The sequence below is a fragment of the Sinohyriopsis cumingii genome, chromosome 9 (assembly GCF_028554795.1).
Source record: "Sinohyriopsis cumingii isolate HCF-2022 chromosome 9, ASM2855479v2, whole genome shotgun sequence".
NCBI classification, from domain to species: Eukaryota; Metazoa; Mollusca; class Bivalvia; order Unionida; family Unionidae; genus Sinohyriopsis; species Sinohyriopsis cumingii.
The window spans coordinates 44,082,646-44,103,993 of record NC_142969.1 but is presented as its reverse complement, the minus strand read 5'-3'; the positions used below and the strand labels follow the sequence as shown (position 1 = coordinate 44,103,993).

The 21,348-nt window shown below is 34.6% G+C and overlaps 3 protein-coding genes and 1 long non-coding RNA gene across 6 annotated transcripts in view; 2 read left to right on the top strand and 2 right to left on the bottom strand.

Moving 5' to 3' along the window:
• Window positions 1-3,613, bottom strand: part of LOC149791656 (activin receptor type-2B-like) — a 54,035-nt gene extending 50,422 nt beyond the window's left edge. Inside the window, exon 1 of the mRNA XM_089970210.1 lies at window positions 3,338-3,613. Within this exon, the coding sequence (XP_089826336.1) occupies window positions 3,338-3,401 (64 nt within the window). The 5' untranslated portion in view covers window positions 3,402-3,613. The remainder of the gene's footprint in view (window positions 1-3,337) is intronic.
• Window positions 3,614-4,255: 642 nt separating this feature from the next.
• Window positions 4,256-10,037, top strand: LOC149791655 (uncharacterized). Of its 2 annotated transcripts, none has more exons than XM_089970209.1 (4): window positions 4,256-4,412; window positions 4,529-4,921; window positions 5,765-5,979; window positions 6,379-10,037. In XM_089970209.1, the coding sequence occupies exons 2-4, from the start codon at window positions 4,786-4,788 to the stop codon at window positions 6,874-6,876; spliced, it is 849 nt and encodes a 282-aa protein (XP_089826335.1). In that variant the 5' UTR covers window positions 4,256-4,412; window positions 4,529-4,785; the 3' UTR covers window positions 6,877-10,037. The 2 variants fall into 2 exon arrangements, with proteins under 2 accessions (XP_089826335.1, XP_089826334.1); XM_089970208.1 differs by having other exon boundaries at window positions 5,750-5,979.
• A 5,600-nt stretch (window positions 10,038-15,637) lies between these two features.
• LOC149791654 (uncharacterized) lies at window positions 15,638-17,586 on the top strand. Its single transcript, XR_016423384.1, has 2 exons — window positions 15,638-16,060; window positions 17,094-17,586. It is a non-coding gene; the product is annotated as an uncharacterized LOC149791654 (long non-coding RNA).
• A 2,090-nt stretch (window positions 17,587-19,676) lies between these two features.
• The window catches only part of LOC149791653 (uncharacterized), a 37,932-nt gene continuing 36,260 nt past the window's right edge, over window positions 19,677-21,348 (bottom strand). For both annotated transcript variants that reach the window (XM_089970206.1, XM_089970207.1), the window contains exon 13: window positions 19,677-20,412. In XM_089970206.1, the coding sequence (XP_089826332.1) occupies window positions 20,364-20,412 (49 nt within the window). In that variant the 3' untranslated portion in view covers window positions 19,677-20,363. The remainder of the gene's footprint in view (window positions 20,413-21,348) is intronic.

Here is a 21,348-nt window from a genome sequence, read left to right as displayed (position 1 = left end):
ACAAAAGATTGTAACACGATTCAAAAGAGTGCTAAAGCCACCAGAATTGATAGCCTGGTTAGTTCTAGTGTTGTAGTGAAATGTATTCATGAAGACATCAGTAGTTAGGCCTAGTTTTGATATCAATTACACTGACAAACTCTTGCTCATTCACAAGCATATGTTAAGACAGCTGATTGACCATTAACCCTTTTCCGAGTAGGGTAGCAACTAACAATTTCCTGCATGCTATCCTTTGATGAGAAAAATATACAAACCTGTGTTTCGAAACTTTAACAATAGTGTATAAATAGCAATTTGTGTTTTAATATCAGAATCGGTTATCTGGATATATATTAGCTGCCTCTTGTATACTATTTCGTCATAAAATTAGTTTGAAACTGTAAGTGAACCAGTCGGACTAACAGGAAATAATGGCAGACTTCGATAAGTCAGGGAACTGCACACTGATTGGTGAACCTTTGCAAAAACTAGGATAAGGTGGGCATTTGGAACTAAAGAGTGGTCTCCATACAAAAATGATGGGTCCATTAAGCAAAAAACAAACAAACAAGAACTCCAACATTTACTCTTCTGCTCATGGGCAAGCAAAATAACCAATGGAAAATTATGTTTCTAATACAACTAGGCATTAGTCTCATGGAAAATCTGTTGAAAGCCGATATATTACAATGTATTCAGAAATAACCCCCCAAAAGGTCTTTCCTACTTGCATTTCAGGCAAAAACGACAAAAAACTATGGGGCCGAATGAGTTAACGGTAATTGATTAAGCATTTTTACTAACTTGATATCACAGCAATATAATCTGGTTACTCAGTTAAAATTTGTTACAATGTAGTTTCTGTTATTTTCTTTTGGAGTCATATGGCCAAAATAACTCAGAATATTGTCTTCTTGAATATAAAGTATTGCTTAAATCCAAAGTTAATGCAAATATGAATACTGGGAAATAGAGGGCTTAATTTAAAAAAGAGAACACACATATATATATATGTCTATCTTGCATTTCTTGCTTAATTCCATTTCTCCCTGTTGTGATCCGATTGCTCCCTATTCTGTCCAAATGGAAAAGTAACTTTTTCCTATAATTTAAGTATAGCTTTACCCTTGGAGGGGACTGCAACTTTAGATGGTGGGACTCCTATTTTTAACAAAATGGGAGTCCTGGACTCCTAGTTTTAAATTCCTAGCGAGACCTCTGACATAGCTACTTCTAGTCTATGATTGAAAATTATATTTTAAGACAACTGTTACTTGTAGGTAAACTTGTTCACTTGGATTTGGGTTCTGGGCTTTGGTTTTCCCTCCAGAATTCTAGATGTGCCTGATATGTCACATTATTTAGAAAACTAGTAATAGACCTGATCTTGTTGACAACTTAGGATGCTCTAGAAAGGAACTTTTGACCCTCATCCTGGTCCTCTCATTGAGTCTTAGATTTTTATATTAAGGTTGTTTATGTTTGTCTACACAATTCTCATGAATGTACCTTTTGATGCCTGCTGTAAACATCAGCCATTTTGAGCGGGTTTTTGTAGCAATACCTTCAGTGAAAGCCCCCATTAGATAATACATTCAATGGTGTGAATGACCATTATGTCTGATCATGTGTTCACTATTTATGCTCTGGTCGAAATCTGCTATTTAAAGTAACTGGGTCGTATTCTCTACTCTCCAAAATGGAGGCAGCGAATTTTGTTCAGTACTTACTAGAGTTTTCACGATTAGAGTTACAACTATGAAAGATTCAATAACTTAGGTAAAGGCTCTGATATTGATATAGCAGCAATCAGTTTTTTATGTAAATTTTCAAATTCAGATGATTTAGCGATGTAGATGCAAATATATGTAATGTTGATAAAAGTTTGTTCGGGAATTGAAATACGGGTGCAAGTTGTGTGCACATGCATTGTGGTATTTATACACAATCATGACATCTGTGAAACAACCCATAGCATGCAGTATTTGGAAAGCACATTAACCTGAGAATTTCATGTTATCTATCATGGTGGTCAATGTACAGTTAGTGTAAACATACCATTTTAACTTGCATTAAATTAATAACATCATTAGTAAAACTTTCTGAAAACACTGCTCTACTCTAGCTACGATGTCGTAGCCTCAACTTGATTTGTTGTGGTTGAGGCTACGAACTGATCCCATATCATGTAAAGGAGCAAAAAAAAATCATCACTAAAGTCAGAAAAACAAACAGTGTAGAAATCAACTACATACGTATAATCATGTTGTGAAAGATGTTTGGCTTATTCTGAATTTATTAAGCCCTTACACGATAAAATAAATTGGCATGGTTACTCTAACCGTATCCTGTCCGCCATGACAGATAACGCGAGACTCTCGCCGTGACCTCTTTTCTATGTAAGGCTTGCCAGACCATATTTTGGATATTCTACGCTAAATTATTATCAATTAAGTGTGAATAATCTTGGTGGAATTTCAAAGTTGCAGATAAACCGTATTTACTTTTAATGCGCAGAATTTCTGACCCAAACGGCGCCAAATTTTTACTACGATTTGTTTACATTTCCAAATATGACTTCAATGTCCTTATATGGCACACAAACAAACGAGGCTGAGAATGGAAGTAATCATTATTTGAAATAATATGGCAGACGATCTAAACGAAAATATCGGCTAAAAAAGGTAAACCAGATTTTACAACTATTTCTACAATGATTTTCGATACTTCCGGTATTAAATAAGAGGACTACTCAATTTATTGGATTATGTGCAAGGACTATGTTTAAAGTGTTATTATTAGGCTAAAAGAATGCCAGGTGTGAATCACACCCGGCTTGCTCCACGAGGTACGAGTAAGGGTACTAATAATAGTACTATGCTCTACTCCTGTAGATTTTTCTCATATCTTTTACAATAGTTTTAACTGCTCCAGTGCACAGTATAAGATCAGATCATAGCCTCAATATCTTAACTATAATCACATGGATGCATGCTCTTAAGACATCCTCAATAATATAACACGCATCAATCGCTGTGACAGGTACAGTAGGTTTGTGTATAATCATGGAAAAAGAGGAAATATCTGTATAGTCAGCAACTAGTAATAAAACACAGTAGTGGATGGTCACCCTTTGTATGCGATGATGGTAACAATTTTGTGATTACCAGTTCTTTTTGTGATCACAGATTCTAGAGGTCTTGACCCTTGACCTGGATTTTAACTCGTAGCTCTTCAATACTGCACACTACATACACCGTAATCATTTCTCTTCCTATTGCAAGACTGCAACATGCGCAGATACTGATGGGTAGAAAACACATAGATTCGCTTATTGTCTGTGTTAAATACCTACCACATAGATGGACAAGAAGACAAAGGATTGGAAACGACAGAGGTCGAATCAACTTTGGCACCATGTCTCTGCAAGTATGGAGATGCCCACCTCGAAATCAGCCATTCAGCGAAATAAAAATTCTAGCCTATATGGCAACATCCTTTCGGTTATGTTTCAAACTATCATATGGGTTTGCATAATTGAAATTTACTCTACATCTTCTCGAAAATTGACACACGTCAGCCTTCAAACTCAACACATTTATACCAATATGGCGGCCACGTATATGTATAGTTCGCCATAAAACCCGGATGTTTCCAAACCAATCTTTTCCGGTGATATGTAACATAGATTTTCATTGGTTGTTGTCCAAGTCCGTCAGAGCGGTTCAGTGTCAAGTAAAAATGAGAAAAGATTACTGTAAGAACAATTTTGGAAATAAATTTCTTTTTATTACTTAGCTCTCTTTAAAACTATATACTGCGGTTTCCGACATGAAAACTTTCATGTGAACTTGAAAATATAGGAAAATTGATTGACCAATGAAATGGATTCTTTTCGGAACTTGAGGTCATAGAGGTGACACAAAAGAGTACCTGTTATAGACAATTATTGGGTCAGTTCTTATAACATCGTATTACATATTTAGGAGATTATGTCATAAAAGTGTGATTATTGTAGATAAATAGCGGTCCCCCATTCTTTTCAATGATTTTTCTTTTAAAAAGTGCTAAGTAGTTTCCCACGAGTTTAAAACTACTAGTCTTTAAATCTTGTCTGGTTCCCTGCTCAGTATACTCCCTGTATGCCGCTCATCCCTTATACACCAGGGAACCAGACTACAAACTTTAACGAGGGAGTGTCCATTTAATTTCCCTAGACACGATATCATTGGACCATGGTGACGTATTTTGTCAAGAGTTCTTTTTTTAGACCAGCGTGTTACAACGGCGATTGCCGATTGCTCCATTCCGCAAAATTAGAGCGAGTAAGGTCTTATTTTAGTAACACGGATTGCACCATATAAACGGGCAACTGTGCAATCTACGCCAGTAGAACGCATGTAGACTGAGGGAGAGGATTACCTAAACAGGTTAGCGAAACTTAGTTATGTTTCACTATGTAAGCCGATTTAAAATACCAGACCAATTATACTTGTGTAATGTCTTATTTTAGTAGATTATATGGCATTCTTATTGTTTCTTTTAGCACCGGCTTCGGCCGTAAAAGAAGGCAAGGACAGAGCAGGCAAAGAAAGTTAGCAATCAGTAACTCGTGACAAAAGACAGGCGGATAACTTGGGAGAGAAAAAAGGGCTATCTCTAAACAGAGCAGCTCTTGTCAGAACCATTTCCCGACACGGACAACAAGAATTTACTAATTCACTATCCACAGAATGCGAATCGGAGACGGTGCTAATCAAATCAACAGACCTGACGCAGGGGCTCTCGTTCCTACAACCCTCGATGAACTCGTGGACACCCTCGAGCTCGACCCTCGAGGGTTGGATGCCCACATCAAAGATGGCAACACTCTCAATGGACATGAGCCCATGTTTTTCACCACGTTCGGAACAGAAGACAAGTGGCCTATTTGACACTGGTAAACTATATATTGGCCTAATTTTGCCAGCTCATCACTTCTATAAAATAAAATAAATCATTAAAACTAACGCAACAAAAAGAAACAATATGCAAAACTTCGAGCTGCAAAATAGATGCTTAAAATTGAAAAATTTATTATATAAAACTACAAACGTCAGTCACAATTCAGTGCTGTTTTGAATGTTCATATTTAAGCATGACCTGGATATGGTACAAAGGTTGCCTTGTTTGGGTAGTCACAACAAGTCACATGATCACAATGTTTGGTTAAGAAGGTATTTCACAACTTGATTGAAATGATCATGGGCGTACCGGACCTAGCGGTTGTATACCATAAAAACCTATTCAAGCTTTATTTGATTACATCATGGCCATGGTTGAACAGCTTCATCCCAAACTTGTAGAACAAAATAAAACTAATGTTATTCTCACAATGAAAATACTTAATGCATCAGTATTAAAAATTATTTATGAATATTAACATATGAAGATATTGTTTGTCCTAGTTTGAGTATGCAAGCTAGATCTGGGACCCACATATAAAAGGACATAATAAGAAAACTGAAATATTTTGGTGTTTTGGACCATTGACAATTGTTAAGGTTGTATTGGAATTGAGGTGTTTAGAACAAAGGTCAGATGCCAACCTGTGTCTCATACAGAATAGTAAGCAAGCAAGTCACAGTGCCCCATTCTGAACTACATCCAGTCATCAAAGAAAATGTACCATTAATGCCATTCAGATGAATGTCATCTTTACACATTACATTTGATTTTACTGCACATTGACATGTGTTATAAACTAATATTACATTTCACAAATCAGCCTTTTTTGTTTCAGAGAAGGCTGACTGTGTCAGCCACTCTATGATGACGACCTACAACCTTGCAGACATAGATGATGCCTGGAAGATATTTGAGGGATTGGAGGATGATAAAAATACATTGGATATTGGGCTGTCAGAAGATCAGATCAGTTTGGGAGATCTTTCCACTGGCTTGGCAGAAAGTGATTTTCTGGACAGTTTTATGGACCTTTCAAACTTTGTCACTGAGGTAAACTGTCACTGAACACATTAAACTGTTATTTGATCCTTGCTTTAACTTTGGTTTCCCTTTCTTTTGGGGGGGGGTAGTTAATTTTAAATTAGAATGGTTTAATAATAGCGATATTTAAAGGTTCTTTTAAGGAAGGATACCATTTTTAATACCAGATTGTGATATGTTGGTTTGAGTCTTTGTTGAAATGGTAGTCTGTTTACCTTTTACCAAATATAATTAACTGCGTGCCATAATATTCAACAGTTGTATATTGCAGCTCATCCGTTTATAAATTTAAAGAAATGATATTGTACAATTTAAGAGTACAGGTTTCAGGTTCTCTAAGAAATTATAATAGTTTGGTCTTGACCCATTTTCTTCATTTTTTTAATGTAAATTTTCTTATGTTTTAAGAATGCATCAAAGCCTGATGAATTCACAGACATCTTTAATACTGATGATACTTCTAAAAGTAGGATGGAGTTCACCTCAGTCATTGTGGATGACCCAGAGCCAGTACTTTCTGCCACATTTACACAAGTGAGCAAGCGCAAGCATTCTGCAGTTGAATCTGTATTGGACACAGTCAGTGTGGTGGATGTGGATACCTTTGAGGGTGTTTCTACACTTGACCATGACTATGTGTCCAAAAAACCCAAGTTATCTCCAGATGCTGCCTCTGACTCAAGTTTTCCAATTCCCACTGATGAAAAGTATAGAGAGCGCAGGGACAAGAACAATGTTGCCTCCAAGAGGTCTCGAGAAATTCGTAAGCTGAAGTATAAAGAAATGGAAAAGGAAGCAGAAGAGCTGGTGATTAAAAATGACTATCTAAGCAAAAAAATTGTTGAGCTAGAAAAGCTTGCAAAGGAAATGAAAGCTACACTGATAAAGAAAATGACAGCCAATTAAAAAGTAATATTCACAGCCAGCCAAACTGCATATTGAGAAAATTGCGCTAGTGATTAAATCCCTGTAAATCTCAAAATGGTCACTGCATGATAGAAAATGTAGCACTTGTGCTAATTTATTTCACACACAAAAAAACTAAAACAAAAAATATGTCATGTAATCCGTAGACATTATTTCTCATAACATTTTCTAATGGTTTTTTGAGTATATAGTTTCAAAAAGACGATAGTTGCACCATATAAAGGTATTTGCTGGTGCCTGTATTTAAGTTGCAGATGCTCTCCTGTTGTTTTGAGGCTTTCAGAACTGTTATTTGCACAGGTGTTCAATTTGTATATCTCTATGGGGGGGTACTCTCTTTTTTTTTTTTCAAAACCCTGACAGAGAAGATTGTTCCCCATCTTACTAGTAAGGGACTGACCATTTTATGAGGGGGGGGGGGCTTGAGAAAATGAATTTCAGTCTCCAGATATTTTTGTTTTGAATGTTAAATGAAAAGAAACTAATTGCATCCATTTTACTTTTTGAAAATTTTCTTTTATCTTGAAATAAAGAAAACAATATGTCCCAGCTCAAAGTGAAATCACACACACACCCCATCCCTGAAAATTAAATGGTTGGTTCCTAAAGACACCAAGCGTGAACAAACAATCACATATACCTTTGCAGTTATTCCCATGGCATGTTCTTAGAAACCTCTTTAAAAACAATTGTGATGAAAAATGAATGATTATGGTGCATTAAGGAAGAAATGTATGATTTGTTATTCAAGGAGAATTATTGCACATAAATGTACATTCATGATTACACGTCATTTCTTGAGATTTTGTGTTACATGTACAATCCTTTGTCATCTGGTTTATTGCCATTGATTGATGAATTAGACTTGATGTATGTCGATATAAATGCTATTTATTTGAAGAAAATAAATAACAAAAAAGAACTTACATGTGATGGTCATTTTACACCTTTATAAAACAGGTTTTCTTTGTTTTTTATTGCATATCTTATGACTACCAGTGGGTTCAGGGCTTAACATTAACACTTGCTTGTTTGCCTTGGGCAAGTGAAACTAGGATCAGGACAAGTGAAATGTAAAAGAATTTGTCTGATCAGGCAACTGATGATCAGTGTGAAATGTACTGCAAATGGAAAGAAAGAGGAAAATGTAGCAGTTTTTACTCATATCATCAAATAAAACCAATTTTTATTCCATTCCATTTTACCTTTGTAAAGAGGGGGTTGGGTAGCTACATCTCGTTACTTGGTCTTTATCCTTCAAGGAGTTGTAAAGTGTTAGACTTTTTTTTACCGGTATGGACTGTTGTACCTTTAAACAATGTTGTAAAATATTTATGCACAGGGTATCTAATGTATAGTGTGAACTTTCCATCTGAATCGTGGTTCAGAACTCTCACATGGGTTAAAGTTGAGCCATTCACCATATCAAATAGGACAGTCTTCATAAGGGAGACAAGCAATAACTTGTGAAAACACTTTGTAATTTCAACAAGTATAGCTGAAATTGCACACTCCACATGTTGTTGCAGTTTCTGTTGATCTTTTCCAGCCCATTTTATATATTTGGTCGGTTTGGGGTTGCTTTGGGACAGATAAGTGGTAATGTGGAATACTTGTAATGCATATCCATTTGTAAATGAGGCTAGTTTCAGACTGCCAAGACTATCAACTTAGGGAAATTGCAGATGTTACTGTTAAAATTATCTAAATTAAGATGTTTTTGTGATGTACACTGTCAGAAACATGTAATCATAAATTATCTTGTATTTTCCAAATTAACTTTTAAATATGAATTGTTTGTACAACATTCTTAACTGATATAACAAAATTGAACTGGTTTTATTCAGCTATAACAGCGCCGTCTTGTGTCCCAAATTTCAGACCTTCAGTAATTTTATTTTACGACATAAGATTGATTTTTGGCTATTCACAATCGCTGAAGACAAATGTTATTGAAGGCAGTAATGAAATGGCATGTTTTTATATGAATTTTAATCATCAAAAGAGAAGAAAGAGGTGGGTCACTTTTGATGATGATATTTACACTTTGGGAGAGCTGGCTATTCTGGTCATGTAATTGCACTAAAAGTTACTAATCAATCAGTTAATTAATCTTTTAATCATATTTTGTCATGTTCTTCCTGTTTACACGTCAGTCAACCTTTGTTACTGCTAAAATAGTACATAATCATATATTATTTTATTTCAGTTTGAAGTTTGTTAATTAGATAAAATGTTCCAGACAGATCTGTGATCCTGTTCAATTCTAGTTTTGTTAATTTTATATTAAATTTTACTCGTGTGTCAGCGAGTTGTACTTCTTTATGTGTCAGCGAGTTGTACTTCTTTTGCTTCCCTTTTTATTTTTATGTAAAACTGCTCCAGACATGTAATGAATTGTTTAGTGCAAGCAGGTTCTGTTGAAACTTGCCCAGCTGGACAAGTTATCTCAAGAGTTGATGTAAAGCTCAGGGTTAATTAATTATTAATATTAAATGATATTCATGATTTCCTTGGGCAAAGAATGCAATCATATCCCCCTATGTGAGTTGATATATTCCAAATTTAAAAATTGTGATCTCTTTCAATTCTTACTGGATGGCTAATTAGCATATATGGTCTTTCATGGAATAAAAAGGTCTCTCTTTGTAGACTGCATGTTAGTTAAGCCATTATGGCTACATCATTTGAGCACTGGACTCAAAGGAGCTGCTCAAGATAACTTCAGTCAAATGTCTCTGTGTGTCCTTGGGAAAATCATTTGGATCCCCATGCCATTCAGTTGCTAGGTGCAAATCTCAGTATTGTTTAAGGGAAGCATCAACAAGTAGGCAAAGTATGTAGGGGATGCAACTGCCAATAAGGGTCCAGGGGGTGAAGACTCCTGCAGTCTCCATGCCCCCACTTACTGGGCATAAAAAGAAACATTCAGATATGTAAATCCAAAAATTGATCCCTTCGTCTATTCTTAACCTTGGGACTTGTTCCTTATGGTGTCGTTTTTTTTCTTGTTCAAGATGGGTGGGAGTGGAGGAAATGAGTTTTAAAAACATTGTTTATCAATATGTATACCTGACCCATGTCATTGTACTTAAAGTTCATTCCCAACACTGACATTAATTGCACAAATCAACACTGTATAAACAATTGTCACTGTCTTTAAGATGGCTTGTATTTTAAATGGCATTGTTATTTTTAAGAATTTGCATGATGAATGCTTTCTTGTCATGTCTCATTGAATTTGTAATCATTTGTGGTTCTCATTGGTAACTGCTTAAAATATGTTGGTACCTTTTATTTAAAAACAATGAAAGATCACTTTCTTTGACTATCCTCTATCAATTTTTTCTCAGAGGAAAAGAAAAGAAAAATTCTACATGTATAATGTAAATTTGAAATGTATCTACTGTTGTGAAATATGAAATACTTTTTTAGATGCTTACACTGAATCATTCTGATATCTTGTTGAAATAAAAAAATGTTGAAAAAAAATACTTTGTTTTGTTTTCAAAATAAATGGATGATGAAATAGCCCAGTGGTCAGTAATCTATGGCACGTATACCACGAGGTGGTACATCAAGAGGTTTTGTGTGGCACATGCAGGGCAGCCAAAAATCTTGATTGTAACACTCTTACTGGTGGCACATGTTCATTCATTTTGTAATTAATCCAGAAAAATGTGGCACACTTTTTAAACTTGGTTTCCAACTCCTGATCTAGACTTTGATCTTGGCCTACTGTCTTGTACAAAACTGGCTACATGGTTTTCTGCAGGGTGGACATGTCCATTTCACTATAAACTAGGTGTGTGGTTTTACCTAGATTAGACATGTCCATTTTCACAATAAACTGGGTGCATGGTTTTATATTTGGTTTGGTTGGATTTTTTTCAAACTTAGCTTTAACAGTTTTCTGTCATATCGTTATGATGTCTGCAGTGTGGCAGTTTCTAGCAATGTCTAGCACTGGGGCATCATGCCACAGACATGCATGTCCCACCCAATCACATTAACCTGACACCAGGCCGACCAGTCCTAACACTAACCTCTCAATGCTGAGTGCCAAGCGAGGCAGCTGTTAGTACCATATTTTATAAGTCATTTGGTATGACTCTGCCGGAGATCGAACCCAAGAGCTCCTGTATCTGAGGCAGACGCTCTAGCCATTAGGCCATCAGAGATGTCTGCATGGTTTTATGTAGGTTGGATATGTCCATTTCATTAATAAACTGGGTATATGGTTTTATTTAAGGTGGACATGTCCATTTCACTATAAACTGGCTATCTGGTTTTATTTAAGGTGGACATATCCATTTCACTATAAACTTGGCATGTGGTTTTATGTAGGGTATGTCCATTTCACTATAAGTTGACTATTTGGTTTTCTGTCGGGTGGACATGTCCATTTCACTATAAGTTGGTTATTTGCTTTCTGTAGGGTGGACATGTCTATTTCACTATAAACTGGCTATATGGTTTTATGTATGATGGACATATGGACATATCCATTTCAGTATAAACTTGCTAAATGGTTTTCTGAAGGGTGGACAAGTCCATTTCATTAAAACCCGAATCAGGGGTCACACTACCATGCAAAGTGCACAACTAAGTAGCCTAAAAAAATTAAATTTTGTTTCTTTCCATTATAAAAAAACAAAATTGACCTTAAAAATATGATTTTTCCACTGTAAATTGAACAGCTGTAGTTTATGACTTTTGAGATGCTCCCTTGACCAAACCGGGTGGTTCAGCGTCTTTCCAGTGTATGTTGTAGTCCAAGCAAAATGTATTGCATATATGAAGTAACTGGTGTTGATATCAAATGGATTGACGACCAAATTCTGGCACATTCACAGGCTAGTTTTAATAGCTGACTGACAATAAACCATTCCCTAACAAATTATCAATGTCTGATTTCCTCAAATTGTCACTTGATGACAAAAACATACCAAAAAAAAAAACTTCAACATCAATATATAAATATTAATTTGTGTTTTGAAAATAAAATAAAAAACTTGCTAATACTGGGGTGATTTTAACTGCATGTTTGATTTATGGTCTTCATAAATTCAATTAGAAACCTTAACTGAACCTGTCATGGCAAATAGAGTTTCCTCTGACCAATGCCACCTCATGTTTAATATTTGGATCTTTATTATGGGGTACACTCCAGTATAAAAGCTCAGATTTAAAAAATGGGACAAGACTATGTTGTGGAATTCAAGAAGCACTCTAAGGTTAATATTTTCTGACACCAATACTAAAATAAAAACAGCCAAGCAAATTACAATACATGTTATTAGGGCTGTTCCATTTAAACACACATGGTACCCAGGAAAGGCAGTTTAAAAAAAAATATATGACAGGGTACTTTGATTTCACATAGTTCATATTAAAATGGCAAGAAAATTCTTAATTGCATCTGTGGGTGAGTACCCCACATTAAAAATGCCTTCTCTGGATCCCATGTATGTTTAATGGAACAGCCCTACAAGTATGTAGACAAATATTAAAACAATAAATTTGCATTCCTCTGAATGGATTGTTTATAATCAAGCTAGAAATTGAAATGTTACATTAAGAAAGTCACTCTAAAACCTGATGCATCCACATCATGCATAGCACCATATTTGTTCTTGGCTGTGTCAATTTGGTTGGAAAGAAGGGTGTAGTTCATTCAATTATTGACTTTTATGCTTCAGTTTGTCATTACTGAATGGTTACAGTAATGTTATATCAGCAACAATAAAAATTAGGATCAATGCTATCATAAAAAACCACTTGTGCAATTGCTCTAATGTGAAAATATTTATATGAAGCTCAACTGGCCATACACCAGAAGAGTTTATGGGATGGTTGTTGTCTGTCCATCTATTAGCAGCTTTGTTATCACTAGTCCTCCTAAAATACTTTTAGGACTGCCATGAACCTTTACACGCCAAGCGCTTTCATGCGGCCTGCCAAGGGTTTTCATGTGGCCTAGGAACAAGTCATCATTCGCACTGACTCTGTTTGTGTTACTCTGTTTATCAAATAAATGTGCTTCTTCTGAAGTTTAAGTTTTCAAATATTAACAACTGAAAATTATTTATGATGTTATTTAGAAAAACCTTTTGTTTTTGCTATTTCAAATATTAATTATTTTACTTAATGAACTATGCGGCACACAACAAGGTGTAAATTTGTGTATGCGGCACTTGCACTGGAAAGTTTGCCCACCTATGCTTTACACACATACATACATGTAATTGTCCCATGGTTTAGTTGGCTCTAAATGAAAATGATCATCATGAAAATTCTGTTAATGCGTTCAGTAGAAGTTAATGGTGCTGATCTGATGGCCACCACAACATCCATTTTCAAAATATTGTCTCTACCCCTCCTCAATGAATGGTTTTATCAGGATGGCATTTTCACTAAAAGACTTATTATTTATGTCTAGTTGGTCCTAAATAAAACAGTGCCTAGCTGATGTCTACTATGGCTGCTACATTGGCCATCTCAAAATTTCTTGTTATCACTACTCCTCCTGAATGAAAAGTAATACTGCCCTGGGGTTTTCACCAGAAGACTTCTTATGATGTCTAATTGGTGGTCGATGAAAATGGTTCTGCTCTGATGTTGAAAGTAGCTGCAACAGTGGCCGTCTTGAAAAGCTTATTATTGTTACTCCTCTGAGTAAAAATAGTGCCGTAAGATTTCTTATGATGTCAAGAAGAAACAGGTGCTGACCAGATGTCTAATACGGCCACTGAAAATATTATCACTAATCCTGAATGGATGGTGATATCAATACGGGACCTTTACTAAATGACTTCTTGAGTTGTCTAGTTGGTCCTAAATGAAAATGGTACCATTCAGTCATTCAACATCCCTGCCATGGCTACCATCTTGAAAATGTTGTATTCACCATTTCTCCTGAAGGAATGGTTACATTAGCAAGGCGTTTTCACTGAGAGACCTTTATTGATGTTTAACTGGTTGTAAATGAAAACGGTGCCAATCTAACTTGCAATATGGCTGTTATAGTGGTCATCCTTAAAATCTTGTTATCTTTACTTCTTTAAGATGGCTGGTCATACTGACATTGTGTTTTCACCAAAATTCTTTTTATTATGTGTAGTTGGTGCTAAATGGAAACAAAACCAATCTGATATCAAATATGGCCTCCATGGCACCCATCTTGAATTTTCTTTTATCATTACTCCTCCAAAACAGAAAGTCATATCAACATGAAAATGTATTATTATGACTCACTGGTTGTAAATGAAAATAATGCCAATCTGACATACAATGTGTCAATCAAAACAGCTAGTTTGAAAATCTTTTTATTTGCTGAAGAATAACAGAGAAGGTTTTGATACTCAGCAGTTAAAAGGAAGAAATAGTCTTTTCTTGAATTCCTGGAAATTCTTTTTAGCCAGTATTGTATCAGTCCCTTTGGACTCTTCTTTTCAAATGTTTACTGTTTATTTTGTTTTATCTTTGCATTAAAGTAGTCATCTGAATTTATATAATTATTTTGCCTAATGAACTAAAAAACCTATTTGTTGTTGAATTTTCGTTAATTTTTAAAAATGTTATGAAATGATGTTGCATCAATTTAAGGCAAGGGAGTAGCAACTGCATCAAAAGTCAACATTTCAATACAATTAATAAAACCAACACTGACAACGATGATGACAAATATCTGAGCATAGGACGAACATTACTGTATATGAGCCAAACTCCTGAACATTACTGTATATGAGCCAAGTTCCTGAACATTACTGTATAGGAGCCAAACTCCTGAACATTACTGTATAGGAGCCAAGTTCCTGAACATTACTGTATAGGAGCCAAACTCCTGAACATTACTGTATATGAGCCAATCTCCTGAACATTACTGCATATGAGCCAAGTTCCTGAACATTACTGTATAGGAGCCAAACTCCTGAACATTACTGTATAGGAGCCAAACTCCTGAACATTACTGTATAGGAGCCAAACTCCTGAACATTACTGTAGATGAGCCAAACATGGCAAAAAGTTTTATAAATTCGATAAATTCTTATCAGTGCTAAAATATAATTATTTTTTAGCACTGCACTGATAAGCTTATAAATGACTCAATCAAATGTACAGAAAATAAATCAATCTAAAAACACAGTGAAACATCACATGAGAACATAATACATATGTATCTCATATAATAACTCAACAGGCACAAATATTTATGTCTTGGAATGAATGATAAGTCAATACAAAGGTAAAACTTGAGTGAAAGATATTTACTTATTGTACACTGCATAAAAAGGCATATATATGTGAACTTCCTTTTCAAAAATGTCTCAAATATTTCAACAAAGATACAGATCCTCTAGATGTTCCATTTTAAAAATATCTGATATTTGGTGAATCATCAGTAGTACAGCAAAACTAAGTTTGTCTTTCACTCTCAGTATTAGAAGAGATAAAATGGAGAGTACATACAAGGAGAACTAGAGTACTATCCTGTCTACAACACAGGATTTATTGAACTCCATAAGCAATTTGTATTTATTAGTAAGGTAAGTTATAAAAAACAAAGTTCTTTATTCCAAATAATCCCCTACAATGGGTTCTAGTTCACTGCGTGTATACAGAAGCAATGAATTCCACTGAACTATGGATTATTTCAGTTATTACAGTGTGTACATAGCTTGACAAACATTCTCTCCCCTTGGCATTTTGTTTTAATATTTATAGCACTTAGGTGGCAGGGTCCAGTTTCGTAACTTGGCCCCTGGCAAATTTCTTAACTTAAGGCTATGGTGTGACTTTTTCAGCTACTATTGTTTACTATTTATAGATATGGATATATTTGTGAACTAGGTGTTTTGGGCTTGTGTTGTTCTTGAAATTGATGTCAGGCATGTACACCTTCCATAGTTGCTCTGCAGTATGTTGATAGTGAAATACCAATAGTTGGCTAGGAAGAAGAGCTAGCCTCCCATAGCAGTAGACACGTGGGTTCAAGGCAAGCTGAGTATCTCAAAAACGGCTTGGATGACAACTATTCTGAATTGCATCAAACTATTTAGTAGACAATGTTTTTCAAAAGTTTCATCCAGGGAAAGGGCTTGCGTTTGCATTGTGAGTACTACATGCTGTCAAAAATGGCATTTGGATGTGAAAAATGCAGGTATAAAATAGGGGTTGGGGTGCATAAACCTCTTCTGCTATGAACTGCCATTGACTTCTCTGGTCAAGTGAATACTATTCTTATGCTCTGTTTTAATATAGGTATCTAAAAATATGGACCTTTTTGACCTCACTTGTGTATTTGATTTTTTATGATTTTTTATACTAGGTCACTGATTGCGGCATTAAATTTGTACATAAAAACTGGACCCTGCCCCCTTAAGGAAAATTGATCATTTTTTGATGGTGCAGTCAGCCACATCTATTACACTTTTCTGTTTCTTTGTGTATATTTAAATAATTTTTATGCATTAGCTTTATTATATCTCCTTCCTTTTTCCATATATTACATAGTGTTGTATGTGATGCTCTTTGGAGAGGGAGGTAACTGTGTTTTGTACCTCCATGTGAGAACTGTTTACATCATGACAAAGTAGCATATTTTGGATATAACTTACTAAATATGAGAACAAAATGGTAACCATAATGTATTGTCTTGCACTTTCTGTAGCTGTCAAGGTTTTGCACCTCTATTTTTATGAATACTATTCACATTTCAATACAGACACGCCTAAACAATTGCATAGCATGTCAACATGTATTCTTTAAAGTAATTTAACTCCACAGGAGCAGATAGAATTCAGAGGAATCATACATAAACACACTATTGTGAATATTGAATGTCACCAGTGGAACAGTCTTAGAAATAATGATGCATATGGCATATTACTTGGTATATTTTGGTGAGAAGAATGAAAGTTTTAGCACACCGACATAGTTTATACCTTCATGACCCCACTCTGAAGTTGACATAAGAGATTCATATCTCACACTTGGGTGATAGTAGAAAATGTTTCAGTGTTATGTATATATCTTGAAATTTCTAGGTTCAGTTAACAAAGGGGGAAAAGCTTAAAATTAAGTGGCAGCTTCATGCATTTGACAATGCACATACAGTTTCTCCTCTGAAAGTCTTATGTTTTCACTGAATGTTAAAAGTACATCAGTATCACTTGTTTCTTTTCTTTTTGCAGGTGTCAGTTTGCATAGTAAGAGATTAGGATTAATCGGTTAGTCATGCTGAAAGAAACAATAGCTTCAATCTCATCCAGATAGTCATTCTGATCTAAGTGCACAAGAGAGTGACTTTGACGGACAGACTTAGCTTCTGCAGGAGTTGTTTTATGGTACGTGCTTATCAAAAGCCAAGCCGGTGATATGCTTTTTACCTTGAACTGGATTTTCCACTATAAATATTTGTTCTATACCTTATCTTATTATTTGCTATGATTTTGTAAACTCCAGAAAACATCAAAGTCAGTTGTAAGTAAATTGGTGTCTGAGAAGAAATTTCTCTGTTAAACTGTATTGAGTAATTTGTATATGTATGGTCAATTTCATTGGCTATGTATCAATGAATTTATTTGATATGTCACTCCTTGTAAGTTTTAGGGTCCTACACATCAGTATATCAATATTCCAGCATTGTCTAATGTTAATTGATTAAACTTTGACTTTTCCAGACTAGCTAGACTTGTGTTGCGATTACCCCCCCCCCAATATACACTGACACAACACTGATGTTGCTATTAGCATCTCCAGAATGATAATGAAAAGTTAGGAACCACTTCTTTTATATCAGTCTAAGAGTACTTCTAAAGCACATGATTTACTTAAATGTGTGATTTCTTTAAGTTTGCTAGAAGAGTTTAGAGAAACTTTTCACTTCTGTCACTGACACCTAACATAGCATTTATGTTATTCCCTCCTAAAATGTATAACTTCCAGATCTCTTCTTGACATTCATGAAACATTGTAAAGGAATTTTGATTTTGTACTGATGCTATGGTGGTAAACAAAGACCAAGAGCATTGTAGGTTGCAAACAATTTGAAATCTTTCAAGAAATGCAGTCAGTCATAATTCACAATGTAAATAATGCAGTGCTTTTTGCCGCAAAGAGGTAACTTTTTTAAAAGCATAATACCATTTTTAGTTTTGTGCACAGAAAGTTTTCCTTTATACCAATGTACTAGATAATGTCTAAATATGTGATATGTACACAGCTTTTGACATAAACCATTTTGAGCCAAATCCTTAAGGTGGCAGGGTCCAGTTTCGTAACTTGGCCCCTGGCAAATTTCTTAACTTAAGGCTATGGTGTGACTTTTTCAGCTACTATTGTTTACTATTTATAGATATGGATATATTTGTGAACTAGGTGTTTTGGGCTTGTGTTGTTCTTGAAATTGATGTCAGTCATGTACACCTTCCATAGTTGCTCTGCAGTATGTTGATAGTGAAATACCAATAGTTGGCTAGGAAGAAGAGCTAGCCTCCCATAGCAGTAGACACGTGGGTTCAAGGCAAGCCGAGTATCTCAAAAACGGCTTGGATGACAACTATTCTGAATTGCATCAAACTATTTAGTAGACAATGTTTTTCAAAAGTTTCATCCAGGGAAAGGGCTTGCGTTTGCATTGTGAGTACTACATGCTGTCAAAAATGGCATTTGGATGTGAAAAATGCAGGTATAAAATAGGGGTTGGGGTGCATAAACCTCTTCTGCTATGAACTGCCATTGACTTCTCTGGTCAAGTGAATACTATTCTTATGCTCTGTTTTAATATAGGTATCTAAAAATATGGACCTTTTTGACCTCACTTGTGTATTTGATTTTTTATGATTTTTTATACTAGGTCACTGATTGCAGCATTAAATTTGTACATAAAAACTGGACCCTGCCCCCTTAGTTCCATTATTTCTTCTGGGGGCAATAAATTGCTTGTAACTTATCTCCCTTGTGATATATGCTTCCAATGCATTAATGCTAATCATAACATGTGTGCATTCTGTATGTTTTGCATTGTCTTGTCAACTCCTTTTCCTTGTACATTTAAAATCTGTGTGTATTGGCCAGCCATGACACATATATATTTCAACACTGCATATAATTGTAGAGTAGTATCTGTCCATGTATACTGGTTTCTTTGTCTTGCATTATTTAATAGAAATTACAAATCGGGACATGTGACTTGGGAATTTCTAAGTGTGTATTTACAAGCCATTATGTGATTATGTGAGTATATTTTAACACTGCATGATATTGTAGAGCAGAATCAATTCATGGTAATTGATTTCACTGCACTGAATGTTTAAACAGAAATTATAAATTGTTGGTGTGTGTTTGTATTTTTAGCATAGAAATATGATTTTTATAACTAGCTGCAACAGCAAACAAATAAAAGAATGTATATTGGCCAGTCATTGGACATGTATATTTTAACACTATGTGTAATTGTAGAGTATGATCAATTCATGCAAACTGACATCTCTGCATTCAGTTTTTTAAATAAAAATTATTTATTGTAGGTGGTAGTGGGATATGTATTTTTAGCATAGAAACAAATATTGTAAAGTATGTATATATGTATGCATGTCTAAGTTAATTGCTATATTATTGATTAATCATTAAAATAGTTCCAATGATGTAAATGCAATTTGGACTGTAAATAAAATTTGTCTGTGTCTATACCAATACTTTAAAAAAAACGACAATCACCAAATAAAAGAAAGAGTTTTTCACCCGCACTTCAAAATTAAACTCTGAACAAGAGATAAGCCAACATACAGCTTTAATTGTGTATACGTCAGTGACATAGAAAATTTGCCCAGATACACACACTGCCAAACTCAAATCTCACAGAATATTTTTTTTTTAAACCACTCTAGTGCTTGACAAATTTCACAAAAATATTATACAAGAAACCGCATACATATATATGAAAGCTTGCCTCAAACCTTTAATTTAGTACTATAACAGAAAGACTGAAATAAGCCACAATAATGTGGTATGCCAGAGTGATGACTAGTAGCATGGATGCAACTGCAACACACATGCACTCAAAGTTCTACCAGGTTTTCTACATGATATGCTCAGATAATGGACCCAGCTGAATGTTTTGTCTTGCTTGAGACATACCCATACATGTTAATGGTTGTATTTCTTTTCACACACAATTACTGGCTTGTTAATTAGAACTAATATTCATAAAAAAACTTGGGTATTTTTCGTAATTTGTTCAGATTAAAACTGTCTTTTTAGTATTATGTTAAGTTACCAGTAGAAATAGAATTAAACATTTGTGGCATCCAATACTAATGTTTTCTTTCTGCAAATTTTGGGAAAAATGCATACCACCAATTTTTTTTTCAAATACTTTTTTCCCTCCAAAATTAAGAAATATAGTGTATCTATCCAGGTTGTTCTTTCAGGGAACCAGATTTCCTCTCTGCACAGTAAAATTAAATTCCATCAGAAAATCCTGAGTCAAGTGGACCATCACTGTCATTTCTAGAAAATATAAAATGGAAATTTAAATTATTTTATTATATCTAATAATTGTATAAATCATAAAATAATAATTGACACCAACATAATAAAATAAACGTTGGAATACTCAATATTAGTTTTGGGACTATAAAACCATGCCAATAGTTTTCATACTTTCACTTTCAAAAGTAAGCATGTCTTTGTTCTCAAGCAATATGCAACGTTCAAAAACAAAGAACAATACTTGTAATCTGTTCAGAAGAAAATCTTGGCTCTGACTCAAATGTTTCTTAGTCAGGTTTTATCTGCATTATAATGGGTTGTCAAAGCGAATAATATAATCCAAATAATAAACTCTTGATGTTCATTACACAGTATGACTCTGTTATGCCACTGACAAGTCCTTCTCTCGCAGGTTTAAGGAAATTATTAAAGATATGTCAACAATGCGCATTTGAGAATGATATCATCTATAATACAAAAAAAATTGGATGCATGGTCTTTCAGTAAATTATTTTCAAATTACCTTCTCCGTATTTACGTATTAATGGCCATGTTCTTAAATATGTCAACAGTTATATGCATTTGTATGATATTTTAAAATACAACCAGCCAGATGGTGATGATGAGACATTACAAATATTGTGTTCTTGAATAAGCATGCTTCTATATAAAGTTTTAATTTGTTCTTTGAATATCAAAGTTAGATTATTCAAATCTTATTACTGTGCAATTTACTGTGTTCCTCTGTGGACAAACTTTGGTCAATGTATGAAGAAAAAAACTAGTTATTAGTTATAATAATAGTCTTTGTTTTCTATTTAGCTGAAACTGTGTCTCTACCATGTTTGTACACAATAATGTATTCAGTTTTGAAGAAGTGATGAAAAATTATGTGTTTTGAATGAAGACAAAAATATCTAATATTGATAATTGTATGTTTAAATCTATGTGAAA

Bases quoted from the DNA above. Each gene is read 5' to 3' on its own strand.
- LOC149791655 (XM_089970208.1), top strand. From the start codon at position 4,786: ATGAACTCGTGGACACCCTCGAGCTCGACCCTCGAGGGTTGGATGCCC. The intron at 4,922-5,749 runs GTAAACTATATA...TTCACAAATCAG, and splicing joins AAGTGGCCTATTTGACACTG to CCTTTTTTGTTTCAGAGAAG. The intron at 5,980-6,378 runs GTAAACTGTCAC...TTATGTTTTAAG, and splicing joins TTTCAAACTTTGTCACTGAG to AATGCATCAAAGCCTGATGA.